At 41.2% G+C, this 24,469-nt stretch overlaps 1 protein-coding gene across 2 annotated transcripts in view; it reads right to left on the reverse strand.

Annotated features, from left to right (window-relative positions):
* NFYC (nuclear transcription factor Y subunit gamma) overlaps positions 1 to 24,469 on the reverse strand; it is a 48,339-nt gene that overhangs the window by 18,759 nt on the left and 5,111 nt on the right. For both annotated transcript variants that reach the window (XM_033157658.1, XM_033157657.1), the window contains exon 2: positions 3,678 to 3,790. In XM_033157658.1, the coding sequence (XP_033013549.1) occupies positions 3,678 to 3,782 (105 nt within the window). In that variant the 5' untranslated portion in view covers positions 3,783 to 3,790. The remainder of the gene's footprint in view (positions 1 to 3,677; positions 3,791 to 24,469) is intronic.

A 24,469-nucleotide genomic window follows, 5' to 3' on the forward strand; every position in this document is an offset into this window, starting at 1 on the left:
AAATTACTTTATATATAGTCAATATAGGCTCAGAGTTAATTTTTTTAACATTTTCTAATGGTGGTGTGCCTCGTGATTTTTTTCATGAAACAAGTGTGCCTTTGCCCAAAAAAGGTTAAAAAACACTGGCTTAGATCATGCACATTGGCACCATCAGCATACAGGTGACACTGCATACCAAAGCTCAGGAAGATCTTGCCCAGCAGCCTCTTACAGATGTTGAAATTACAGAAGTGACAATGTGAAACTTTGAAGAACTCGGCATATTGGTAGCCGTGATGTACAAATTAGCACAGTAGTATGCTAGCTGCATAAGAATTACGTTGGCCTACTTTGTTGTTGTTCAGTCGTGTCTGACTCTTCGTGACCCCATGGACCAGAGCACGCCAGGCACCCCTATCCTCCACTGCCTCCCGCAGGCCTACTTTAGCAAGTTGTTAAAGGATGACCAAAATAATATGGGAAACGCTTGGAAAAGTGCATTGCAAAAACTTTGTGTTACCATAATCTCCACTGTCTCATACAAATAATGGAATTAACACCTGGTGGTTAATTCCAAATAATGGAATTAACACCATGTCAAATACAGCCAAGAGGTTTAGGACAGTGGTTGCCCAAACGTATTTCAAGAAACACCAGGATTCCTTGGAACATCAACAACCATTCTTCAATTAAAAGATCAGGAATGGCAGACATGTTTCTCTGAAAACAGTTGTTTCTCTGCAACACAAGGTGTGCTCCAGGATAGAGTGCTCAGCTGATGTGAGGGTCAACATGCCATGTGAAGTTATGGATGCCTCAGAAGCCTCTGCAACTTGCAGGCTAATGTGAAGGGTTTTTCCCCACAGGCAAGTCAATGTGTAAGTAGTCTCCTCAAGCTAGAAAAATATGGGAGAAAGAAACAAAGAAACAAAGAAAGTTTTTTCTTTTACTGATCTCTCAGAACAGCCAAGAGGGATACCATCAGTAAGAGTTGTATCCAATTCAATTTGACTCGGTAGTCACACTGAAATTAAAGGATTGAACACTGTCATTTTCATTTATTTCAATGGGTCTACTCTGAGCAGGACTAGTATGAAATACAAACCAATGCCTCTGTCTCACACCCAGACCAGGCATATGACTGAAGTGGGACTTGAGGTCACATCAAACAGCAGCAGACTCTGAACATTCTGTACACCCGCCAATTGCATAGTACAGGCAAATCAGGACCTCTATTTGCATAGAGGAACATTTAGTGGATTGGCTGTACAAGACGTAATTTCAGCAATGATTATAAACAGAGTATAGCTGCAGAGGGCTTTTTTGTAATTATCTTTCTTCCACAGTCCCTATTAAAATTTCCACTCAGGCAGAAGGGTTATAGCTTGACATTCAATGTTTTGTTCATTCACAGTGTAATAAATTGAATCACGTGACCAGAGTACTAAAAAAACCCAAAAACACACACACCAAAAACTGCCCCTTTTTGGAAAGCTGCAGAAGACTTTTTACCACTGAGCTGAAATCTCAGACTTGCAGCTCCTACATGTAAGAGCTATGTTTACTAAAGGATCATAATTAATTTTATGCATCATTATCTTTCCACTGGCCTCCAAAAAGGCAGCTCTAAGCATCAGATCCAAATGGGAAATTTATCTTAGGCTGCTGGTTCCAAGGTGGGCTCTAGGGTTTATTTACAATTATATCAGACTCTAATACTGATTACTCTCTAAGGTAAATTCTTCAACCAACAGGTCCAAACCTCTTCATAAATTTGTTGATTTAAAAAGAAGTGGGAGAAAGGTCTAAAAGGTATTGTACTCCTGACTGGGAATCAAAGTATAGTTTTTACTTATCAGATTTGTAGAAGGAGGCATGGTCACTAACCATTCAAATTTAGATTTTTCTCAGAGATGTGTATGTTTCTGCAATTGATTATTTATGATGTATCTTAATTTAAAATATTCAAAAAATGGAGAATTATATCCAATTTTTCTAACATGGTGGCGATGCAGGTCTCTAAAGGGGTCTTATTCATCTGTGAATCAACTATGTTACGAGTTTAGTTCCTACACAAAGTTATATAAGGCACTGGACCTCAGGCCAATGAGCCATATGAAAATCTTTCTGAATGCAAGAGTCCTATTTGGTCCATCCACTGCAGCATGTAGATGCTCCAGATAAGCCCTTCATATTGTGCCCTCCTAACTGGTATTCAGAGGCTCAATGTCTCTCACCTTACCGATTTCATTTGGCCATCATGATAAACAGGCACTTAAAAACCTAACCTCTGCAAATTTGTCTACTCCTCTTTTCCAAGATTCCTCTGAACATACATCAGTCCACTGACCTTCTATTAGAGAAATGTGATTTGCGAGGGCATGGACCCATGTACTTTCAGTGATCCCACACATATTGTGAAGCAGCCTCCCAAGAGAGACCTCTTCATTACTTGAAGTCCTCCAGAAAGCAAAGACCTTATCATTTGTAAATGCTTTTACCGTCTGATTTTAACAGGCTGATTTATTCCGGTGTTTAAGCCTATGTGTTGCCACATTTAGTATTTATTGTAGCTAAAAATGACTAACATTTAGTTCTATGTATTTTCCTCATTTCAAATTTGCCACCTTGAGCTTTTAAAAAATAATAATAATGGGAAGTTGCTCAATAAATTAAGAATAGAAATAAATAAAATGTAAGAAAATCACATGTGCTAGCTAAAGATATGAATGTCTACGGTGGGTGGCGATCAGATGACAACTCCACCTAAGTGAGGCATCTACAACTGGCACGATTACATCTGTGGGACTGCAGGTTGCATGAAGGAATGGTGAATGATGGAAAACTGTACAGAACACCAGATACCTGCCATCCATCTCAGATGCACAACCCTACCCACCCACGAAGGCAAACAATACGTTTCCTGACCTGAACATATGTGTCTCTTCTCTTGTAGTTCTATGGGGCTACGTTCTGTTATTGGACACACACAAAACACTACATTTCTCTGTGTTCCATTCAATAAGAAAGCTGAGCAAATCATATTCCCGGAAAGGGAAATATTATAGACTTGCGCCTACACAGAATCCATCTCTACAAATGTGGTCCCTTGTAGAATTTTCTCTGCATTGCAAAGCTTCACAAAAAGCCAGCACAAGAAGCAATTCTCTCTGGCGAAAGGGATGCTGCATGGAAGATGGAGCAAACTTGTTTTCTCCTGCTCTAGAGGCTAGGACCCAAACCAATGGCTTCAAGTCACAGAAATGGAGGTTCTGACTATACATCAAGAAGAACTTTCTGAAGAGCTGTTTGACAGTGGAACACTCCCATGAGAGGTGGTGGCCTCTCCTCCATCAGACATTTTTAAGCAGAGGTTGGATGACCATCTGTCATGGATGGTTAGTTGACATTCTTGCATGGCAGGGGCTTGGACTAGATGACCCTCGGGATCTCTTCTACCTCTACAGTGCTATGACCCCCTGCTTGTATTGCTGAGTTTATTGGAGGTAAGAAGACCACAGTTACAGAAAAAACCAGATATTCAATCTTTTCCACCCCCACCCCCTTGAGAAGGCAGCATAATAATCAGCAATCCCTTGTAGATGAAACTAATCTGGTGGACAGTAACTCCTCCTCAATAATGCCGCAAATATCACCTGAAAGTTCTGGGTTTTTAAAAAAATGTAATATCTTACCACTGTTAGATTTCGAATCTCCTCCATGACCCGAGGCCAAAAAGACTGAAGGCATTGCTGGGCATCACTGTTGCCTCCTGAGCCAAAGCTCCCATCTGTGGACATTTTGGAAGCTAGAAAGAAATTAAGAGACATGTTAGAAGCAGAACTGTCTTGAGGAGCTGCAGAGTTCACATTTACCGGTAAAAGGTTCTCAGATGGCTTTGGGACATGAAGAGCAAATGCACAGCCTTCAATAATCTGGGGTGCTTCCCACAATTCTCCTTCATTACGAAAATTTTCTTAAGAGTCTTGAGAAGACACAAAGGACTTCTCCACAGATTCTATTCTTATATACAGTACCTTTCAGAAAGATCTTACATTTTGCATTTGTGACCAGGCAGTGTACTTTAGGGAGTTTATTAACCCACATGATTCTTCTGATTCCTTCAGATTAGGAATGGTTGTTCTGGCTGGGGCTGATGGGAGTTTTAGTTAGCAGTATCTGAAGGGCTGGAGAAGGCTACATTAGAGCTTTCTCTGCCATAGCATCTACATTGTAAAACAGTCTCCCCAAAAGCCTACATTCCACTATTTTAATTCAGATATTTTTGTTCACCAAGGTTACAATCTCAGTACAGTACTCATACACATGTATTAAATTCTACTGAGCCCTGTGGGTCTTTGGTCAGAGCAAATATGCCAGAAAAATAAATAACTATTTTTAAATGTTTGGCATTTAAGTTAACATTTCTTGGCTTGCAGACACTTGTTACGGTTGTATATTGTTATGCTTTTTCAATGTTGTTGTCGATTTCACATTTTTGATGGTAAATTTACTGCTTTGTATGATGCTTTTTGAAAAAGTTTATAAATGATATACCGGTATATGAACTTCAGATCACCTTAGCTTAGGTCTGGGTGGGAGGAAAAGGTTTCCAATTCACTGATGACCTTGACAAATATTGCCTTAAGTATCTTTTGATAGCACCATGGCCACAGAAACAGAAGACATCCCTAAATGCAAAATGAGAATACAATTCACATTCTAGCTAGGAAGCAAGTGTTGCCTAGCACTATCCCTTCAAAGATCTTTAATGATATGGATTCAAAGAGGCGGCACATTTCTCCTAACTTCCTAAAGACTGCTATCAGGCACAGAATTCTTTGGAATGGCAGTCTGGTAGGAACTTGAAGCTCCATGACTGTACTGCTCATAAGGTAAATACTTCCTCACCTACGACAGTTACCGTATTTTCCGACGTATAAGACGACCCCCAACTTCTCCAGTTAAAATATAGAGTTTGAGATATACTCGACCGCAGATTCTCCACCCGGCGTATAAGACGACCCCCGACTTTTGAGAAGATTTTCCTGGATTAAAAAGTAGTCTTATACGCCAGAATATACAGTACGTCAGAAGGGAAGAAGAAAACAATAATTAAAAGGGGAAAATACAGAAATCAGCACTTTTCCAGAACAAATTGAGACCCAGCCTTACAGCCACTAGGCAGAGCCTATCAGGGAGACTGAAAAGCCCTCCTGAGAAGCCAATCGTCAGCTGGCCCTGCCTCCTGTTTAGATGGAAGAGAATATCCCAAAGGATAAGATATCTCTCTCTTGCCTTCACATGAGAAGTGATAAGAAACTCCAGGAGGAGATTGTATACTAGTTTTTTTACAGGGGACAAAAGCCTGGATTGGCCAGAGAAAATTTAAGTTTGCTAAATATTCTCTCGGAAGATAATTCCACAGCTGGTTTTTTGAAATGACTGTGTTAAATATGGTATACCTTCCTAAGTTTGCATGCAGGGGAGAGGAAAACCAGAGATTGTTTTTATTCAGACTTTTAAAGAAAGCAATCTTTCTGCATAGTGGCGTAATGGGAAATGGCTGGGGGCCAGGAACAATTCTAACATAAGTGGGTACGATTCCCACTGACTTATGATCTATTGTGTGTGGTGGGGTTTATTTTGGACTTTTACTCAGGCAGAGAAAGGGAAGAGAGCTCCCCTCCCCAAAGAATGTTGAGAATGCCGTGGTCCTGGGGCAGCTAGCATCTGGACCTTGGCTTATGCTATGTAAAGCAACAACCTATTGCTTAAAAAAATAGTAAGCACAGTGCTAAATAATTCTATTGTGGGAAATTATTAGTACTTAAGTTTGCAGCTACAACTCCATGAAGAACAATAAATTTTGCTGGTATAAAAGAAAAGGAAAAATCAGAAGTTAGCTAGGACTGGTTAAGTTTTCTAAGACTGGATTTTGATGAATACTCCCTAATGGCACAGCATCTGCAATATCTTGAGAAAATAAAAGATCGCTCGCAGCTTCTTTAGAACATATTTAAATGTAATCAATCCACTCAAATATGCAATTAGTTGACAACCCTAATAAGTTATGCTGCCACATGTATGCAATTTCCATAATATATACCAAATAGATAATTCATGTGGAGCTGAAAAGACCAAGGCAATATGCAGCCTGATCCCGGGCAACAAAAGCAGGGCAAACCCCCACCAGCTGCGCGCACATTGTTTACTGATGCAATCTATATCACAGCAGGCCAGAGCAAGCTTGCAACAGAAAAGCACCTGCAGAGCAAACAGGTCCAAATGACAAGGCCACACCACCCAACATCTCATCCCATCTCGCTGCAGAATCTAATTAGGCCTCCGAGGAAGGGAAATAACTTAATACATAGTCATATGGTGGTGTGGATTGTGCTCCGACACCAGTGGGCCACTTTGTGTATTCTGCCCCACCCTGGGGGATCCAAAAGACACTTCTTCATAGTATTGGTACATGCAGCAGGCACTTGCATTGCATTTTACTAAGCTGTCAACCTGCTCATGCAAGATACATGTACTTCCACACCAGTGCAAACACCTTGTCCATGAGGTGGGGGAAGAAACCTTCAGGAATCATATAGACGATGACCCAAAATACATCTTCCAAAATCAATTTTAGTCCATCTTTAAATTGGCATAATAGTTCTATTATGTTCTTGCGCTGTCCACGGGAGATTATTCCAGAATTTCACATCAGATTTCCATCATTTATATTTTATTTTCTAACCGTTTATGTTAAGCAAGGGATTATCTGGAATTCTCAAACAGAAGAACAATAATGATGACCAAGAAAGCTTGCCCACCACTACCAGTTCCCCAAGTAAAATTAAACTGCATGGTATTTTACAGCACACACAGTTTTTGTGGGATGATGGCAAGAAATCATTAGTATCCCAGGTGAACCGAGAACATCTCAGGATATTGTCCCAGCCCCAGAATGCTCAGCAACACAGAGGGGTCCTCAGCAAATAAGCTAGTATGTGGAAGCGTTCTCCTAAAGGGGAAAAAAAGGTTAAGAGACTGTTCTTTAACAAGAGCACACACACACTGGCATAAAATTTAATAGGGGGTTTATATCTCTTTTAACTACAGTCCATTAACATTGTTTGCCTTCAGATGCTTAGATATGTTTAAGAACATCAGCGATTGAAAGGCATGCCTATATGTTGTCCCTACATGAAGGCAAGTCTAGATTTAAGGACACACAAACTAATCCCCCAGATCTGCTCTGTCCTGGCAGGAATCTCTTATGTAACTGATCTTTCAATGTTAGCACACTAGAAGCAGGCAGGACTTTCTCCTTTCAAGCAGCAATCTAATTCACTCAAAAAGCAAAATCAATATATGATCCCACCACCCTGCAATTTCCCCCTCTCAGTTATACTATCAGTTATACCACAATTTGGGTGTTTTTTATGGCATATCTCACAAAAAAATTAAAAGATCAAACTATTTTAAAGATACATCTGGGGGGGATCACATTCAGAAAAAAATAACAGAACAGCAATGGAACAGCATCAGTTTGGGACTGAAGTAAAAACATCTGGCACAAAATTTGTGGAGCAGGAGAAGAGAGGAATAAGTTTGATTTCTTTTTCCCATATTGAGTCTAGGAAATATGGGGGGACATAAATCAAACCTTTTTATTCCTAGCTATCCTCTAACATAGTTGAAAATATGTGCTTGTTTTTCTAAGTTGCCTATTGGCACAGAGTGTCCCTGAGAAAGCAGAGCTAAAGTGCTTCAATACTCTCTTACTAGGTCAAGTGATAGGTTGACTAGAACAGGGCAGGGCAGCCTTACTGATGCTCTTAAAGCACTTCACATACATTGCCTCCAGAATTGTTAACTATAGCAAGATGCCATGTGCTCCTTGGCATGGTGCTAGTGCCAGAAGTGACAGACCCACTTCCAAGTTTCTCTCTACCACACCCTCTCTGCAGAAGCTTAGGCACACTTCTTTGTGTAGTATATCATCACATGGTGCTATTCCCCAGCCTGCAACACTGGTTGCCACTGGCATGGAAACACATGAAATGAAGAAGTGACTATCACACAGGGAAACACGCCTAAATGTGAAAGGAGGGGAGTGAGAACTCAACAGAGCTGCCATTTTCAGAGGCAGCATTATGCTGAGTGTAAGGTGTTGTTCTATCTTAACACAAACCATTATCATTATCCCCTTATTGTTGGGAGAGGGGATTATGAAGGTTCACAAAAATCTGTGTCTTCCCGCATCAGCTACATGCTGGCAAGAACTGGAAGTCAGGTAGCCAATGGCATACCTGCAAAAGCAGCCACATTATTCTACTTCATGGTATTCTTTTAAAAAGTATCCTGTTTTTACAGGATGCTTTAAAACCTAAACATCAGTGCTTCCTTAAAAAAGTATCAGGGAGAAGATATGGAGTCCGGTTTAGTAAATTGTCTGCAGAATGAAAAGTCTACTAGAAGCTTTAAGGAATTAACTTTCATTCAACAACTGCAGGAAAGCAAGAGACAGCAAAATAGCATTCCTTCCCCTATTGTTGCATCCTACATCTAGGTGAACGCTGTAAATATTGCACCTCTGCTCACAAAACTAAATTGCTTACAGTGGTTTTTCAAACTTTCCACCCTCAGAGAACATTTTCCACATCTTTGCTGAGGAACTTTGGCAGGACAGGCGACCTCATGAAATTCCTTTAGAGGATTCTGGGCCAGGTTCTAAAACACATGCTTGGTTTACACTGGCCAATCCAATCAGGTCTCGCCATCAGCCCACTTGAATTGTGACTGTGTCCGACTTCTGTAGACAACACACATTTCAGGGAGGATTTCCCAACATTACTGATTTTCTTGTTCAGGAACCCCAGTTTCTCTGGGCAGAGTTTCAAAAAACAATACCTTGAAGACTGTTAGGTACATATGCTCTTTAAACCTAAAAAATTCATTTTCAATAACAATAAGAAAAATTTCTAACTCTCAGTGCAAATGACAAAAGTCTGAGAAAACATGGAGAAATGCTTAGTAAAGGTTGGGAGGGGACATGGCTACCAGCAAGATTTCCAACATCATTAGATGGTGGTGGCAAGAATGCAACATAAATACTTTATTTGCTTATATTAAAAATATTGGATTGCTTTGGAACTGCATATAAATGAGATCCCGCTTCCCATTCTGCAGTTGTTGCATATATACGTAGATGCTTTTAAAGTGTGTGTTAATTTTCCATGTTGAACTGTGCTATGCTATATTTATCTTACAAAAACAACACTGAAAACTGCTGCATATTCTCAGCAATAGGAGTTTCCAAAATAGGGGCTCATTTTACATTCACTTTTCTTATACTGGTTTCTCTCCTCATCCCTAACACAAATAAACGGAAAAAGGAACGGGAGGGGAATAATTTGAGCATACAATGACACATACACCAGTCCCAAGGATGTTTGCTTCAAGCTTTATACCACTCTGCAAAATTCACAAGCAATGTTTCTCTTTTTAGCAACTGACCTAATCAGTGAGAAATAGCAAGCAAAATGTGTACTTTTCTTATCAGATAACATTATTCAGTATCAATAACCATCTACATGACATATGATTCCCTAAAACTGAAGCTTAATTTTATTTCTTTTAAACAATTTTATGCTATAGCAGCAAAGCCAGGAAAACTATTTGCTATTTGCTGAAAGGACAAGAGTTCCTCCATCCAGAGCTATACAACAGTTGCTCAACTGTAGCCCAGCTGCTCAACTACGGCTCCCCCAATGCCTTCTGTACAAGCCTGGCCTACAAGCTTCCTACAAGCCTGGCCACATTCCTGCTCACTTTCACAAGCAACCTACACTATTGTAGGCATGATATGCCTACAACATATTGTGCACAATACGCATGGGAGAAGAGCTAAACCATACAACCTGAACTCATTTGATACTATGGACTCTAATCCCTATCACTCCTGACTACTGCCTGTGGCTTATGGGAGTGCAATTTCAAAACATCTGGGAAGGCACCATGTTGTTGTTTCAGCCCTTACCTCTGGTAAAAGTATTTCTCAAACCCAGTTCACACATCACAGGAAGCCATGGTTAATGGCTCCCTGTGAGCAAGCAGGGTACAAGGTGCCCAGTCACTCCGCTTGTTGCTCCTTTGACACAATAAGGAATAACAAGCCATGAAGCCTGGATTGCTGTTATGTCCCAACTGGGATATCATTTGTTTATCCCTAACAACCATGATTTAATGATAACTGTTTGCCAGGGAGAAACAAACCATGACCTCCAATTTGGATGCAAGGACAACCAACACAAATGCTATTGGGGAGGAGCAAAGTGGGAGTGATCAAGCAGTACATGCTAGCATGCTGCTCATTCATGGTAAGCAATGGCTTACCGTAATGTGTGAACTGGGCCACTGCCAATGTCAATCAGATTACTCTCTCTCTCTCTCTCAATCTCTCTCTCCCGCCCTTAAATTGCAGGAAACTGAACTGAAATAGTTCAGGTTTGCCAGTATTTAAAAATGCAAACTACAACAAGAGACAATACGGTGTGTTGCTTTAACATTAATTTATTCAAAATCTAGATGCAGAAAGAATAAATGCACCTGTTTTTCTTTTAAAGAGATAGCACCGTCTAATGGGATAATGGAACTTGGGTCTGGAAGACATGGTGTCCCAATCCCACATCAACCCCATGTATTTACTGGGAAGTCTCAGCTAGCTCCAACTGTTTCCTTGAAATTTCACACGAGACAAAATGTATAAACTCTATACATACTTGCAGCGGCAGTGGAAAGAACCCATAAAAGTCTGACATCTCATGTGAGATGACACAGGGATCTATTTTTACATACTCAAGGCAAGTGAACATTCAAAATAAAGCTGATCTTCCCATTAGAGGCCAATTGTGTGTGTATGCATAGGGATATATAAATATGTAGATCTGCATCAAAGGTTAGATCAAAGGCTAAAAAGGGCTTGTGACAAAGCCACACAACTCTTAGGCTAAAGCTGACATTTAGAAAGTGAATTTATTCCAAATTTATATTCCACTCTTCCTTCCCAAAAGGAGACTATGGCAGCTCATAATAAAATTATGTAAAAGCAATTCAAAACTACACATCACAGACAGCTGTTAAAAGCAGTACTATCCTTCATAAAACTATTGGCCAAAAAAGTATTTACATGTTTGTTGAATACAGAAAAGGGGTGGTGGGTATGGCGGGGGAGAGAACTGCCTGACCCACCTTAGGATGGAGTTCCATGGCTGGACCTTAATTATTTCTTCCAATACTATTTGCACCACTACAGCTATACAAACTGAAATTTTGTTCACAAAATTAATGGCTGGAAAGTCTACATACATAGTAGGGAATCACCTCGCCCTCAAAAAGCAAGAGAGAAGGTTTATGTGCACACAGGGGATGGCATAGGAATAAGTGTCGTGTCATTATGTGTCAAGGCAAGCATGCCTAGTCCTAGTTTCATTCCTCCATTGTGCATACAGTAAAATACGTGGTAATGGCCAGACGGCCTTAAAAAGGGACTAGGAAATTCATGGGGTATAGTTCTATCAACGGTTACTGGTCACATTAGATAAATAAAACCTCTATATACCCCAAGTGATGGGTGGGGCAAGCAACAGGGAGGAGCCATTGCCTTCAGGCAAGTTTCCCAGAAGCACATGGCTGTCCACTCTTGGAAACAAAACACATGACTACAGGAATCATTGGCTGGGTCTGGCAAAGTCCTTATCATCTAGCAAAAGAGACATTTTCTATTGGCAGTGAAGCGTGTATCCTATGCATCTTACAAATGCACAGGGCAGCACAGTATTTGACTTCTTGACTCTCTCAACTTTTAAGATCGTTTTTAGTTCTCATGGCTGCACAAGGAAGTTGGAAAATAAGTCAGAGCAAAACAGCAGAAAGCCAGAGTAAACTTTTATAGGCAGCAACCAACTTCTCACCAGATGCATGAAGTAGACTAAGAAAGTGGGAACACAAGAGGGGTACTGAAAAAGGAACTTGTAGCCAGCATGTTTATTCTGATTATAGAATCTCTCAAGGTGCAGACATGGCACTGCCTCTTAGAAGGATAACTGATTTGGTTCTATTGTGTTGGTTCTATAACCATATCTCCTCTTAAATAGATACTTAAGCGCTAACCTTTCCACATACAGTATATGAAGAAGAATCTGTGGCTCTTAACCTGGCTGTTAACTTGTGGAAAAGCTTACTTTCACTAACTTATTTTTGTTAAGTGTTTATAATCCACACTATTAAGAGTAGCTAAGCACAATCTGTGCCCACAAAATAAAGAATAGTTACGTAAAGCCGCACCATACACAATCCAATTCATGTACTCAAAAACTTGATACACTGGTGAAACACAGTTGCCTTGGCAGTTTCTTTCATGCAAGGTCGGAGGATTTTTCAGTTTACAAGCAGACGGAGGAATCACAAGCAGCTACAGAAACAGCATGCAGCAAAATTCCAGAAGAAAGGCAATAAGCTACCGTAAATGCTCACCAAGAGAAGAAATGACCTTTTGCTGGTGCCCCACCATAATCACAGTCCATTTGGAAAATGCTTCACTTGCTAGTTTTAAAAAGTAATGTATTAAGAGAAAAGCAAAACCCATTGGCATCGCTATTTCCATCTATTGTAGTTGTCTTTAAACAGAGCAGTTCAAGGACATAAATAAAAATGGTACTTCCAAAGTTAAACATTTACTGGGTCTAGTTTATCAAACGGCTCATTATTTTTCATTTCCTCACAACCATTCAGATTTTCCAGGTTAGCAAGGTACTTTCCAAATGCGGAACCACCTTAGAAAAGATCGATTCAACATTGTAATTCAGATGCGTTGCTAAATGTAAGTCAGAGAAGACTGAAACTCAGGAGTGAAACACTGCATGTCATGTGCTGAATAGTACACAGGTGGTGTGATTTGTCCTTTAAGTTTTGTGATCTGAGGGTGAACTCTGTGGTGTGCTCTCTTTTAAGCTGATAACATTCTGAAAAACAGGAGACCTCATGCCTAAGGCACACTGATCCCACCCTAATCTGCACCTGCCCATTCATATTTCCAAAGTGTTAAGAGACTAGTTTCTTGGACCCTAAGAGACTGTTTAAAAACAGTAATCTTGAGCAGTATTTTATATACATTTTCAAAAAAAAATAAACAAAACTCACACACACACACACATTTTAGAGATAGGTAAGATTTACCTTCCTATTGGGGAGAATGGCTGTAGCTCAGTAGCAGAGCACACATTCAGTATACAAAAGTTCCCATGTTCAGTCCCTGGCATCTCCTGGTATGCCTGGGAAGGACCCTTGTTTGAGACCCTGGAAAGCTGCTGCTAGTCAGTTCAAAACAGGGGTGGGGAACCTCCAGGTTATGGGTAAAATCTGGCCTGGAATGGATCACATGTGACATCAGGTGTGGGGCAGGTACCAATGTAGCTACTAAGGAACTACCAGGGGCTTAATGAGTTCCCAATTGTTCCTTTGGTGGAGCAAGACACTTTCCTGCCCCATCACCATGTTGCATCAACAGCACAATTCAAAGTGTTGGTGCTGACCTTTAAAGCCCTAAACGTCCTTGGCTCAGTATACCTGAAGGAGTGTCTTCACCCCCATCGTTCAACCTGGACACTGAGGTCCAGCGCCGAGGGCCTTCTGGTGGTTCCCTCACTATGAGAAGCGAAGTTACAGGGAACCAGGCAAAGGGTCTTCTCGGTAGTAGCACCCATGCTGTGGAACGCGTTCCCATCGGATGTCAAAGAAATAAACAAGTATATGACATTTAGAAGACATCTGAAGGCAGCCCTGTTTAGGGAAATTTGTAATGACTGATGTTTTAATGTATTTTTTAATTTTTTGTTGGAAGCCATCCAGAGTGGCTAGGGAAACCCAGCCAGATGAGCGGGGTAGAAATAAATCATCCTCCTCCTCATCCTCCTCCAAGCACAAAACAGTTTGTATTGAAACTGCTGCTAAAACCTAGCTTTTTTGTAGATGACTGACTTATACAGCTGACACCTTCAGAAAACAGGTTTGAACCCAAAGCTGTTGCAAACACCTGACAACTAGCTGGCTGATGGACAACTCGGAAGCACTGCATAACCACCTTAGACAGGTGAGTGGAAGAAGCTACTTGTCCGGTATCAAATGTCGTATTGGTCCGTCTGACTCAGTATAAAGCAGCTTCCTTTATGTCTTCTTGGTGGCCTCTTAAAAGAACCTATTTACTGTACCATTTCAGGAAAACATGGGAGCTAGAATGTTCATCAAACCTCTGAGTGGACAATTAAAGAGTTAGTATACCTTCAGGAGAATCTGGCCTCTGAGGCTCACAGTTGCTTATTCCTAGACACTTTCCCAAGTCATCCAAATTTAGTATGAGGTGCCACACATGTTCACAGATAATTGTGTAGGCTGTACTGCAACAATGAGAGGGCCAGCTACATGTCTTGTGATCTGTACACTTTGGCTACCCTTGGCCATTGTGTGATCTGAGCATCTCGTAGGTGGTCTTTACCAACTCAAGAAGTTGGCCCAGGTCAACATCAATGACCAGATTATAACAACTGAAAACATAAATGTTCTGAACCAGCTACTGAACCACAGCAAGCACAACAATATGAGTCCAACTTCTGTTATTTTTCATTCCATGTTGCATTTAATGGAAGCTCTAAGAAGTTCTAACTGTAGAGGGCACGGACTGCTTCCTCTATTCTCTGCAATTCATTCTCAGCCTCTGGGAGGATTATGTTTTGAAAACATATCTTAAGCATCACACTCAACAAATGTAGATTTTCTTTTTACAAAGCTGGCTAAACATTATTTGTAATCCATTATCCTACTAACCATTGTTGGAGTAAAATATTCTAATTATTTTTTAGTTTGTTATGGTATTGTATGCTGAAAAGTTCCAATCCTGAGCTCAAAAACTGCTCACGCTAATGAAATTCCCTGTCGCAAAATGTGCCTAGAACAATGGGAGTTTCAAACACTGGCCAATTGTTCTTCCATATAATTCAATCACACCCTTTCCTTTTATGGCCAAATCACACATTTACAATCTGGGAGTATTGTGTGTGTGTGTGTGTGTGTGTGTGTGTTCAGGTGGCAGATTCTATGTGCACCACCTCCTACCACTACCATAGTCCTCTTGAACTTACAGCATTGTGTGTAATGCCCAAGTTCTGCAATCCTCCTCCATCCAAACACACATACAGACACAAGGATGATGGAAATCAGGGTATTAAATACACACACACACACACACACACACACATATATATATATATGCGTACCTATGTCTCAAACATTACACTACTTGTGAGAGTCTGCTATATGTACATTATTTCTAGATCATAGATTAGTTGTCAATTTTCTATTTAATTTATCTATAAGATTCTCTCAAAGTGACATGTTGTTGTTCAGTCGTGTCCAACTCTTCGTGACCCCATGGACCAGAGCACGCCAGGCACGCCTACCTTTCACTGCCTCCCGCAGTTTGGCCAAACTCATGCTAGTTGCTTCAAGAACACTGTCCAACCATCTCATCCTCTGTCGTCCCCTTCTCCTTGTGCCCTCCATCTTTCCCAACATCAGAGTCTTTTCTAGGGAGTCTTCTCTTCTCATGAGGTGGCCAAAGTACTGGAGTCTCAACTTCAGGATCTGTCCTTCCAGTGAGCACTCAGGGCTGATTTCTTTAAGGATGGATAAGTTTGATCTTTTTGCAGTCCATGGGACTCTCCTTCAGCACCATAATTCAAAAGCATCAGTTCTTCAATGATCAGTCTTCTTTATGGTCCAGCTCTCACTTCCATACATTACTACTGGGAAAACCATAGCTTTAACTATACGGACCTTTGTTGGCAAGGTGATGTCTCTGCTTTTTAAGATGCTGTCTAGGTTTGTCATTGCTTTCCTCCCAAGAAGCAGGCATCTTTTAATTTCATAATTGCTATCACCATCTGCACTGATCATGGAGCCTAAGAAAGTAAAATTTCCCCCTGCCTCCATTTCTTCCCCTTCTATTTGCCAGTAGGTGATGGGACCAGTGGCCATGATCTTAGTTTTTTTGATGTTGAGCTTCAGACCATATTTTGCGCTCTCCTCTTTCACCCTCATTAAAAAGGTTCTTTAATTCCTCCTCACTTTCTGCCATCAAGGTTGTGTCATCAGCATATCTGAGGTTGTTGATATTTCTTCCGGCAATCTTAATTCAAATTAATTAATACAAAGTGACATACAAAACATTTCATCTGCAGGGTGTGGGGTATCAGTTTAATACAAATTGTTATAGCGTGTGTTTAAAATTGGCTGGAAGCCATTAAACACAATTTCCATTTGTATGTACTGTAATGGGAAACTAAGGCTACGTGCAGCTTCCTGGTTTGTTTTGCTACTCATGCAAAGGGAGGAGCAACGGAATTGCATACTTAATAATAATAAACCAGGACATGATCATGTGAATACAGTCACAATCTTAAAACTGGTTCATTTCCACCTATCAAACATTGTGTTAAAGTTTGTTTTTTCTATGTAAACGAGAATCACTGGAGAGGATATCAAACTACTCAGGTTAATTATTATAACATGGTACTTATAACAAATGCTATGTACATGTGGATTTCCTATTAGACTCAAGGACTAGCAACCAGGAATTGCACATCCAACAACTTGAACTGTGCAACATGTATAGTTCTCCATAAATGCTTATGACTCTACTCAGCGTTTGAAATTGAAAATTGAAATTTAGCACCTGGCTATCGACCACTTGTGACCAAGTGTAGATGCCTGGGCGCCAGTATGGTGCCTTACATCTCCACCATCTGGAGGTGCATGCCTGGGGATCATTGGATCTTAACTGTTTCCACACATTAGCAACATATCCTGTAGAATTCAACCTGCTATATTTTAACTGCACAATCAGAATGAATTTCAGGAACCAAAAAGCTGTATTGAAAAATACGGGTTTCGAGCTGTCGGGCCCCAAAATGGCAACTAGATATTCCATTTTTGCGACTATAACCCTGGTTTAAGGAGCCATTTGGCACCTAACTTATATATCTAAGTTTCTAACACTGACTCTACTAAGTGAAAGCATGGACATTAAAAGTTTGCATCGCATGGAGATGCTATTTTGCCTAGTAACTCCTAGTCTTTACTTTTGGAACAGTTACAACTCAATCTTATGAATGCTTACTTGAAAGAAGTACCACTGTATTCAAACAGGACTTAGTCGAAAAAATGGGCATGGGATTGCAGCCTCAGCCTTCATGTAAGTGATCTTGCTTAGTATCCTTACTAAGAGAGACAACAGAAATACTGTATGTCCCTTAGCTCTAAGGAGCAGTAATTCTGCAGTATAAAAGGCTGAATGCTGAAAGGCATTCTAAAATGCTGCTACGCTGAAGGCTCTATATAGGTGCAAACAAGTATGTTTAATAGTTATAGCAACTATTTAGTATGCATGCTTCCAAATGCTTTCACGAGGTTGAAGAGATACAAGAAGTTACTGATATTATAACACCTGACAATGCCCACACATAAATGTTCCATAATCAGAAACCATAGCATGAAGTGAGTTTACAAAACATGGTCTATGCCAACTGTGTGTTAGAACATATAAACAAACCATATTGGAGGTAATAGAACAATAATATCAGAGGCTGCTACACCATCGAAAAAAGCCGAGTGCATGGAAAATGAAAGCAGACAGGCACCTTTAAGACAGGTTTGCCTAGTGCAGGGGTCAGCAAACTTTTTCAGCAGTGTCCCTCAGACCTTGTGGGAGGCCGGGCTATATTTTGAAAAAAAATATGAACCAATTCCTATGCCCCACAAATAACCCAGAGATGCATTTTAAATAAAAGGACATATTCTATTCATGTAAAAACACGCTGATTCCCAGACCGTCTGCGGGCCACATTTAGAAGGCAATTGGGCTGCATCTAGCCCCCAGAGACCCCTGGCCTCTTGTTTGGGGACCCCTGGCCTAGTGCTTTGGGGAAGCTCAAACCATAGTTTGGGTTCTAAACTATGGTTAGCACAAACCACTGAGGGAGGAAAATGGCAGTAGTGAGCAAGATACCCTGAAAATCAGCTTGTCCGCCATTATTAGTCATCCCATTGTAGTACACCTAAAAAGCTGCAAGGATCCCCAGAATGCATGTCTGAAAAGCATCAAGCAGCCAAAAAACCATGGTAAAGAGTTCTGATGTTCCATCATTCCTTTCCACGTAGCCTTTCTCTAAACATGTCCTCCTCATAGTCAAGACTCCTACTTCCTTCAAACTTCCCTCAAAAATGCACTTCAATAACCTCATCTTCTCCAAATCCTCTAACAACCTAATGACAGCCTAAATTTTGTCAAACAGAAGTGAAGACTTCAGTCGAGGCCCTGAATAAGCCAGAACAGAGCAATACTCTTGTTAATGTCACTAAAATGGCAATCACATTTTGGGTGACATCATCAATGTTTTACATGGAGATTTACTGCTATCCTCTATTTGCCAGTGGGTTCAATGACTTGAATAAAGGGACAGGAGGCATGCTTTCATTTTATCTAGGACACAGAACTGCAAGCATTAGCGAAAACAGGGTCAATCTTGAGAAACTGGGGTGCTAGGATAAAAGCAAAACAATGCCTGGTTTATGATTCATAAAAAGGCCAGTTCTGCAGTTTCCTAACACATATACATGCAAAGCCGAGTCTATGCATTTAAGGATGGTGGTGACCAATAGGCTTGGCTTGAATCTTATCAATCCCTTCCATGAGGAGCTAATACTGGGGCAATACAGAAGCTAGTTGGAAGGAAATAAGTGTACCAATGTACACAGAATATGCCAGTGGCACAATCCACAAGGAAGCTCTACTGTACAAGCTCCACTGATGTTGCTATTCATTTCAGGAATGTGCCCTAAGTTCTTAACTACAGCAGAAACAGGGATGCATAGACATTTGCAAAACTTCGGTGCCAGCTGGGGAGGGGGGGATGGGAGACCTGAGGACATCCATGAAATGGGATCTCTTGCTTTTGCAGTTAAGTGAGAGCTGCTACTGGGCAACCAGAGCATCTGTTTGGGAGATCTATGTCCAGCAAGGGGTTGCTGCTTGCAAATGGGGACAAATGAAGTTAGAGCAATCTCGCAATATCTCTCTCTCTCTCTCTCTCTCTCTCTCTCACACACACACACACACACCAGCAGGATACATGGGGTCAGGGTGGTGGAGGAGAAACATGCTCCCTGTCCCCTTCAGCAACTCAAGACACCAGGGTCAATTTTGAGCCAACAAGGCTACTGGGTGGCTGGATGCTTGCCACCCTCAGTCATGAACAGCTGATACTTGAAGGGTGGTGTAAAATCCATCCTTAGAAACTAACACTTGGTAATGTTTATTTCCAAGAGACACTCTTTTGTTAACACCATGTTTAATGTTGATCCAAAATTAAGTTGTGCCCTTGTTCATCACCCCATTACATTTGGGGGGGGGGAGCGTGGCGGCTGGCAACCTGCTTTGAACGCTCAAAATATAACTCCCAAAGCCAGTGGAGAAAGGTTAGGCAGGATATAAGGACAGAAAACAACATTCCTTATCATCTTAAATATCACAATCCCTTGGAATTTTGGGGACTGAGGCAAAGGGGGTGGGGAAGGGAGAACAATTTCAAGGATTTCTGTTAAAATGGCTTCAGTTTCAGTCTTCCACTTACTTATACCAACTATGGTTTTGCTCAGGTATTACAAATAACTCTTCAGCCTCCTCCTAATCCAGATGCTCTTGAAAGCTAAGAACAGCATAAACAAACTTTGTCCTTCAATCGTTAAAACTCAGAGAAGCAGTGCTTCAAGGTCACTCTTGTTAGCAAAGGAAGGCCTTGCTCCAGCAACTTTTACTGCAACACCATTCCAACTACGAGGAGGGAGAAATGTAAAAAATAAAAAAGCCATGAGTTTCAGTCTTTACTCAATGCAAACAGGTAACCCATTCCAGAGAGCACTTGTTCCCCTTCTTCCAGTAAAGGATGATTGATCTCAGTGGCAGGAACATCCCAGTGACCTTCATCATCTACTTACAACTAAGAAGAAAAGCAAAAGCCTTCTAATACTTGTCAAAAGAAAGCAGAAGTCTGCAAAAGAGATGCAAGTCTTTTGGTACCCACAGCAAAGTCTTTAGTGGCCTGTGACCAAAGGAAAAACTTGTCTCACTTAAACCTAGATATGAGGCAGAAACTACAAGGGCAAGAGATTGAACCCTTCTCTGCCCCCTTTACTTTCCCACATCAACAAAATGTGGTTGCTGCAAAGGTTTTCAGATCACAGCACATGGAAACTGACTTTATGATACATGCAATACAATACAGAATGACAGCTGCCGTTCAGAACGATGATGATTTAAGCAAGTAATACACCCCCCTCACTGAAGCTTTATAAACACCGGGGGGGGGGAGATGACAGGTGAAAAAATATTGCCAATATTTACAAATGCATGGCACCTACATTAACTCTAATATGTACAGAGTAATGTATCAGTTTGGGGCCTCAGCTACTAAAGACTGAATGGTATATATAGCAAGGGAGCAGGTTAATGCTAACTCTCCTCCCTACACCCCCACTCCTCCAAATGTGTTGCCAATGTTCTTTGTATTTCCCAAAATCAAAAGGGCATTTGAAGAACAACTCCCTTATGTTTTTCTCCTTCTATGAAAGCTTCAGTGCATTTGAACAAAGACAAATTATCAGGAGGGGAAAGGGGGGGGGGAGAGAAAGAGTTCCAGCTTTTCAACCCAGATCTTGCACAAAAGATTAGGCATCTCTGCACAAATTAATCTCTTTCCTCACACATCTCCTTTTACAGCTACAGAAGTGGGGGCAAGCGGGGAGGGGGGGAGGGCAGGGAGCCAGCTAAAGGGCATGCACAAGCCAAGGAGAGCAAGGTAATGTAGGTGCTCCTCCATAAGGTATGCAAGGAATGCAAAGGGGCCATTTTCTGAGACAGTTTCAACTTATCTGCACTCTTGGATTCTTGGTTACAGCTAGGATCGCTACATAGAAAACAAAACAAAAACAATTGTAAAAACTTACCAGGGGTTGCGTTTATTTTATGTGCAGTTAATTGTGCTTCCTCTGACAGAGCTAATTAAGTCACTCCTAGCCCTTCTCCACACAAACACACACAAAACCAGAGGTGGAGGAAGAGGAAACAAAGGCAGCAGGAGATGCAGGAAAAGGTCTCTGGAGTGTCCACTGTGGTACAAAACTGAACAGCTGCCCTCCCAACAAACTATTCGCCATTTTTCTTTGTCTTTCAGCTGACCCCTGCCTCAGTGAAAAACTCCCAGAGACTCCAATGAAACACTGTGCAGCCTCCTTCCACTTTAACAGTCAAAGACATTCAATCTAGCATGCTATTTGACACCAAACCTCGCCTCCGCCTGCATCTCATTGGCTAAGCCCCTATATCTAGGAAGATCACAGAGGCTGGATTGGCTGCTCCAGTCATCACTAACCTCCTTTGTACACTTCCTGTTTTAAAGTTACCTTGAGATGCAGAACAGGGGTCAGACACGGAGACTTCAAGCTAGAAACAACTTACATAAAAGGAACTTCTGGCAAAGACACACTTTTAGCAATGAGAATACGAAATCATAAAAAGAAAGACAAGCCTCCCCCCCTTTTTTTGTCTGTATCCAGCACAGTAACATCTACATTTCTGGCTCTTTCTTTCACATTATATTAATAAAAACTTGGCACTGCTAATCATAGGATTTTTTAAAAAAAAACCTGGTAGTAAAAAAATCATTTTTTAAAAAAGCTATAATTTTCACAGCATGTCTATTGGCCCCACAGGCTGTCCATATACAGCATAACTTCACAGGCATTGAAATACAGAGCAACAACAAGCACCTAGGGTTGTGCTCAGAAGGGGAGAAGAGAAACAGTGGGCACATATCATTATTAGAGTACAGTACACAGGCACCTTTATGGCAGCAGGACTCAATAGCAGACTTGAGGTTTAGGAGCGCTGGTTCTCTTCCCACCCACCCCTCCTGTCAAAGTGGTCTTCTGGCAAAACTAGCTGCCCATCAAGGGATTCCCTTACTGCACACAGTCATCACAAACGCTTCCCACACCTCAGCAGTTACACATCAATTGCCAGAAATGCGGCAGGTTTCCATGCCTGCAACTGAGCTCAGCTTCCTGCAACTGCCAAAGACATGCCAATATAATAATTCAAAAGGCAGGTGAAATCATTTTATGCACCTACACCTGCACACTTTTCATGAGAACATTCAGAAAACTGCCTAAGAACCTTGTGGCACCTTCCCTAACACAGCATAAGCTGTCATGGACTAAAGCCTACTGCATCAGATGCATTTCTCTATCTACTGAATGACCTGCAGCCCCTCTCTCTTCCTAGGTTCCTTCTTCTCCCTGGCACCACTCCCTCTCTCTAACCCAAACCCTCCTTTCCTAATACTGCCTGCTTGTCTTGGGCTGCTGCCCTCTCAGGCCTGTTTTCCTAAGTTTTCCCTCTTCCCCTCTTTTCCATGTCCTTCTCCTGCCTCTCTTGATTTCTGAGTAACTCAGATCATGGCAACAGAGCTGCGCTCCCTCCACAACCAGCATGACATTAGAGCAGGCATAGGCAAACTCGGCCCCCAGATGTTTTGGGATTACAACTCCCATCATCCCTAGCTAACAGGACCAGTGGTCAGGGATGATGGGAGTTGTAGTCGCAAAACATCTGGAGGGTGGAGTTTGCCTATGCCTGCATTAGAGTAACTCAACTAAACAATGTTAAGACCAACACCACCATAATCTCTTGCAACATTACAATGCTTTACCTAAATTGTAATAAAACACAAGTACTGCGACCAAGTACTAAATTAACTGTGTACATCAGTTTCCAATCCAGAGGCAAAAGCAGAAGTGCTATGGTGCTTGCATTGCACAAATCCCTTCTTCCCCAAAGTCCAAGCTCTTGGATCAGGAGAACACACTGCATATGTTAGGCAAGCCTTGCAATTGGTCTTTGGGAAGAGTAAATGATTCCTTGTAATGTAATACAGCAATATAATAAAGCCATCCCAACTCATAGGCACATGTGCACAAACTGTTGCGCAACCAAGCCAATTATTCTGTGCATATATGAAAAGCTGAATTCTTTTGCTTCTAATATCTCTTTAATCAAAGGAGTGTTGGGAAAAGCAGCAGCAATGAATGGATTGGCAGAAGAGAATCTTTGCTGTTCCGTTCTCTTCTGCCAATCTAGATATGTCACTCTAGATATGAACTAGAGGCATTTACACAATCTGATATACAAAATGCCAAGCAGCCCCAGCCCCCAAACACAAATGTGAATGATTTTTTAAAAAATAAAACATTAAAAAATAAAATAATCTTCTATATATTTTGGAAAGAGTTTGGCCTATCTGTTTGTTCTCTGAATTTGGCACTTCTTGAGATATTGTTGCAAAAGTTGGCACAAGGGTTCCCAAGGTGAGGGTGGCAGACTTAGTTGATGCCAGACACTATTTTGAATTAAGATGGCAGACCAAAACATCACTTTGGCATGACTTTGCCTATTTTTTGGCATAGGTTTGGCCATCTCTTGAGATTACGTCACCAAACCCGGCACAAAGTTTCCTGCAGTGATAACTGTATGAAATCCCTTTCAAAACAGAGCATCCAGATATGTAAGGCACCATCTGGGCATCTCCTGTCTCCAGCTGACACTGCCACAAGAAAAGAAGAATAACAGAGAGCCACTATTATGGCACCTTGAGGCAAGACAATCATATGACCAAGAAAATCAGAAGTTCCTGCAGGAGAAATAATTTGAGACCGGCTGAGGCTGAAAATAAATCAATATAGTGGAATAATAAAGATCTCCAAAGACTATCTGGAAACCTCAGAGGCTGAAAAAGGAGCCCTACAACAGAAAACCCAACATCAAGAATGGGAGGTCTCTGAGACCTATACTTCAAAAATTAATGCAGAGATGTTCAACAAGATCAGGAGAATAAACCAAGTAGAGACAGTGAAGAAGATTACTCTGTACAACCTGGGGCAAAAAATTAGGGCGAAGACATTACTGAATGATGATTTGGAAATACAAAACAAAAAAACCCCATAATCCATGCCTCCAAGGCAGAAACTGTTATCAACAAAGAATAAGAGTCAAACAGGGCCATGATCCTGATTTTAAAAACATGGGGTGGAATCCAACTATACAGCTTCGCAAGCACAAGAACTTTTAACTGCATCATGGAATTTTCCTGCCTGTTTCCTCTCCTCTAAACCTGTTCAATGAGTTCCTTCAACCCTACAGAGCAGATTTACAGGCACACAGGAGGTACACAGGGACAGGAAAGTTCTATTGCATCACTGGAAGTCCTTATGCTAGTCAAACTGTTTAGACGGACAATGCTCATAGTTGAGACAGATGTTGAAA

The sequence above is a fragment of the Lacerta agilis genome, chromosome 8, assembly GCF_009819535.1.
Source record: "Lacerta agilis isolate rLacAgi1 chromosome 8, rLacAgi1.pri, whole genome shotgun sequence".
NCBI lineage: Eukaryota > Metazoa > Chordata > Lepidosauria > Squamata > Lacertidae > Lacerta > Lacerta agilis.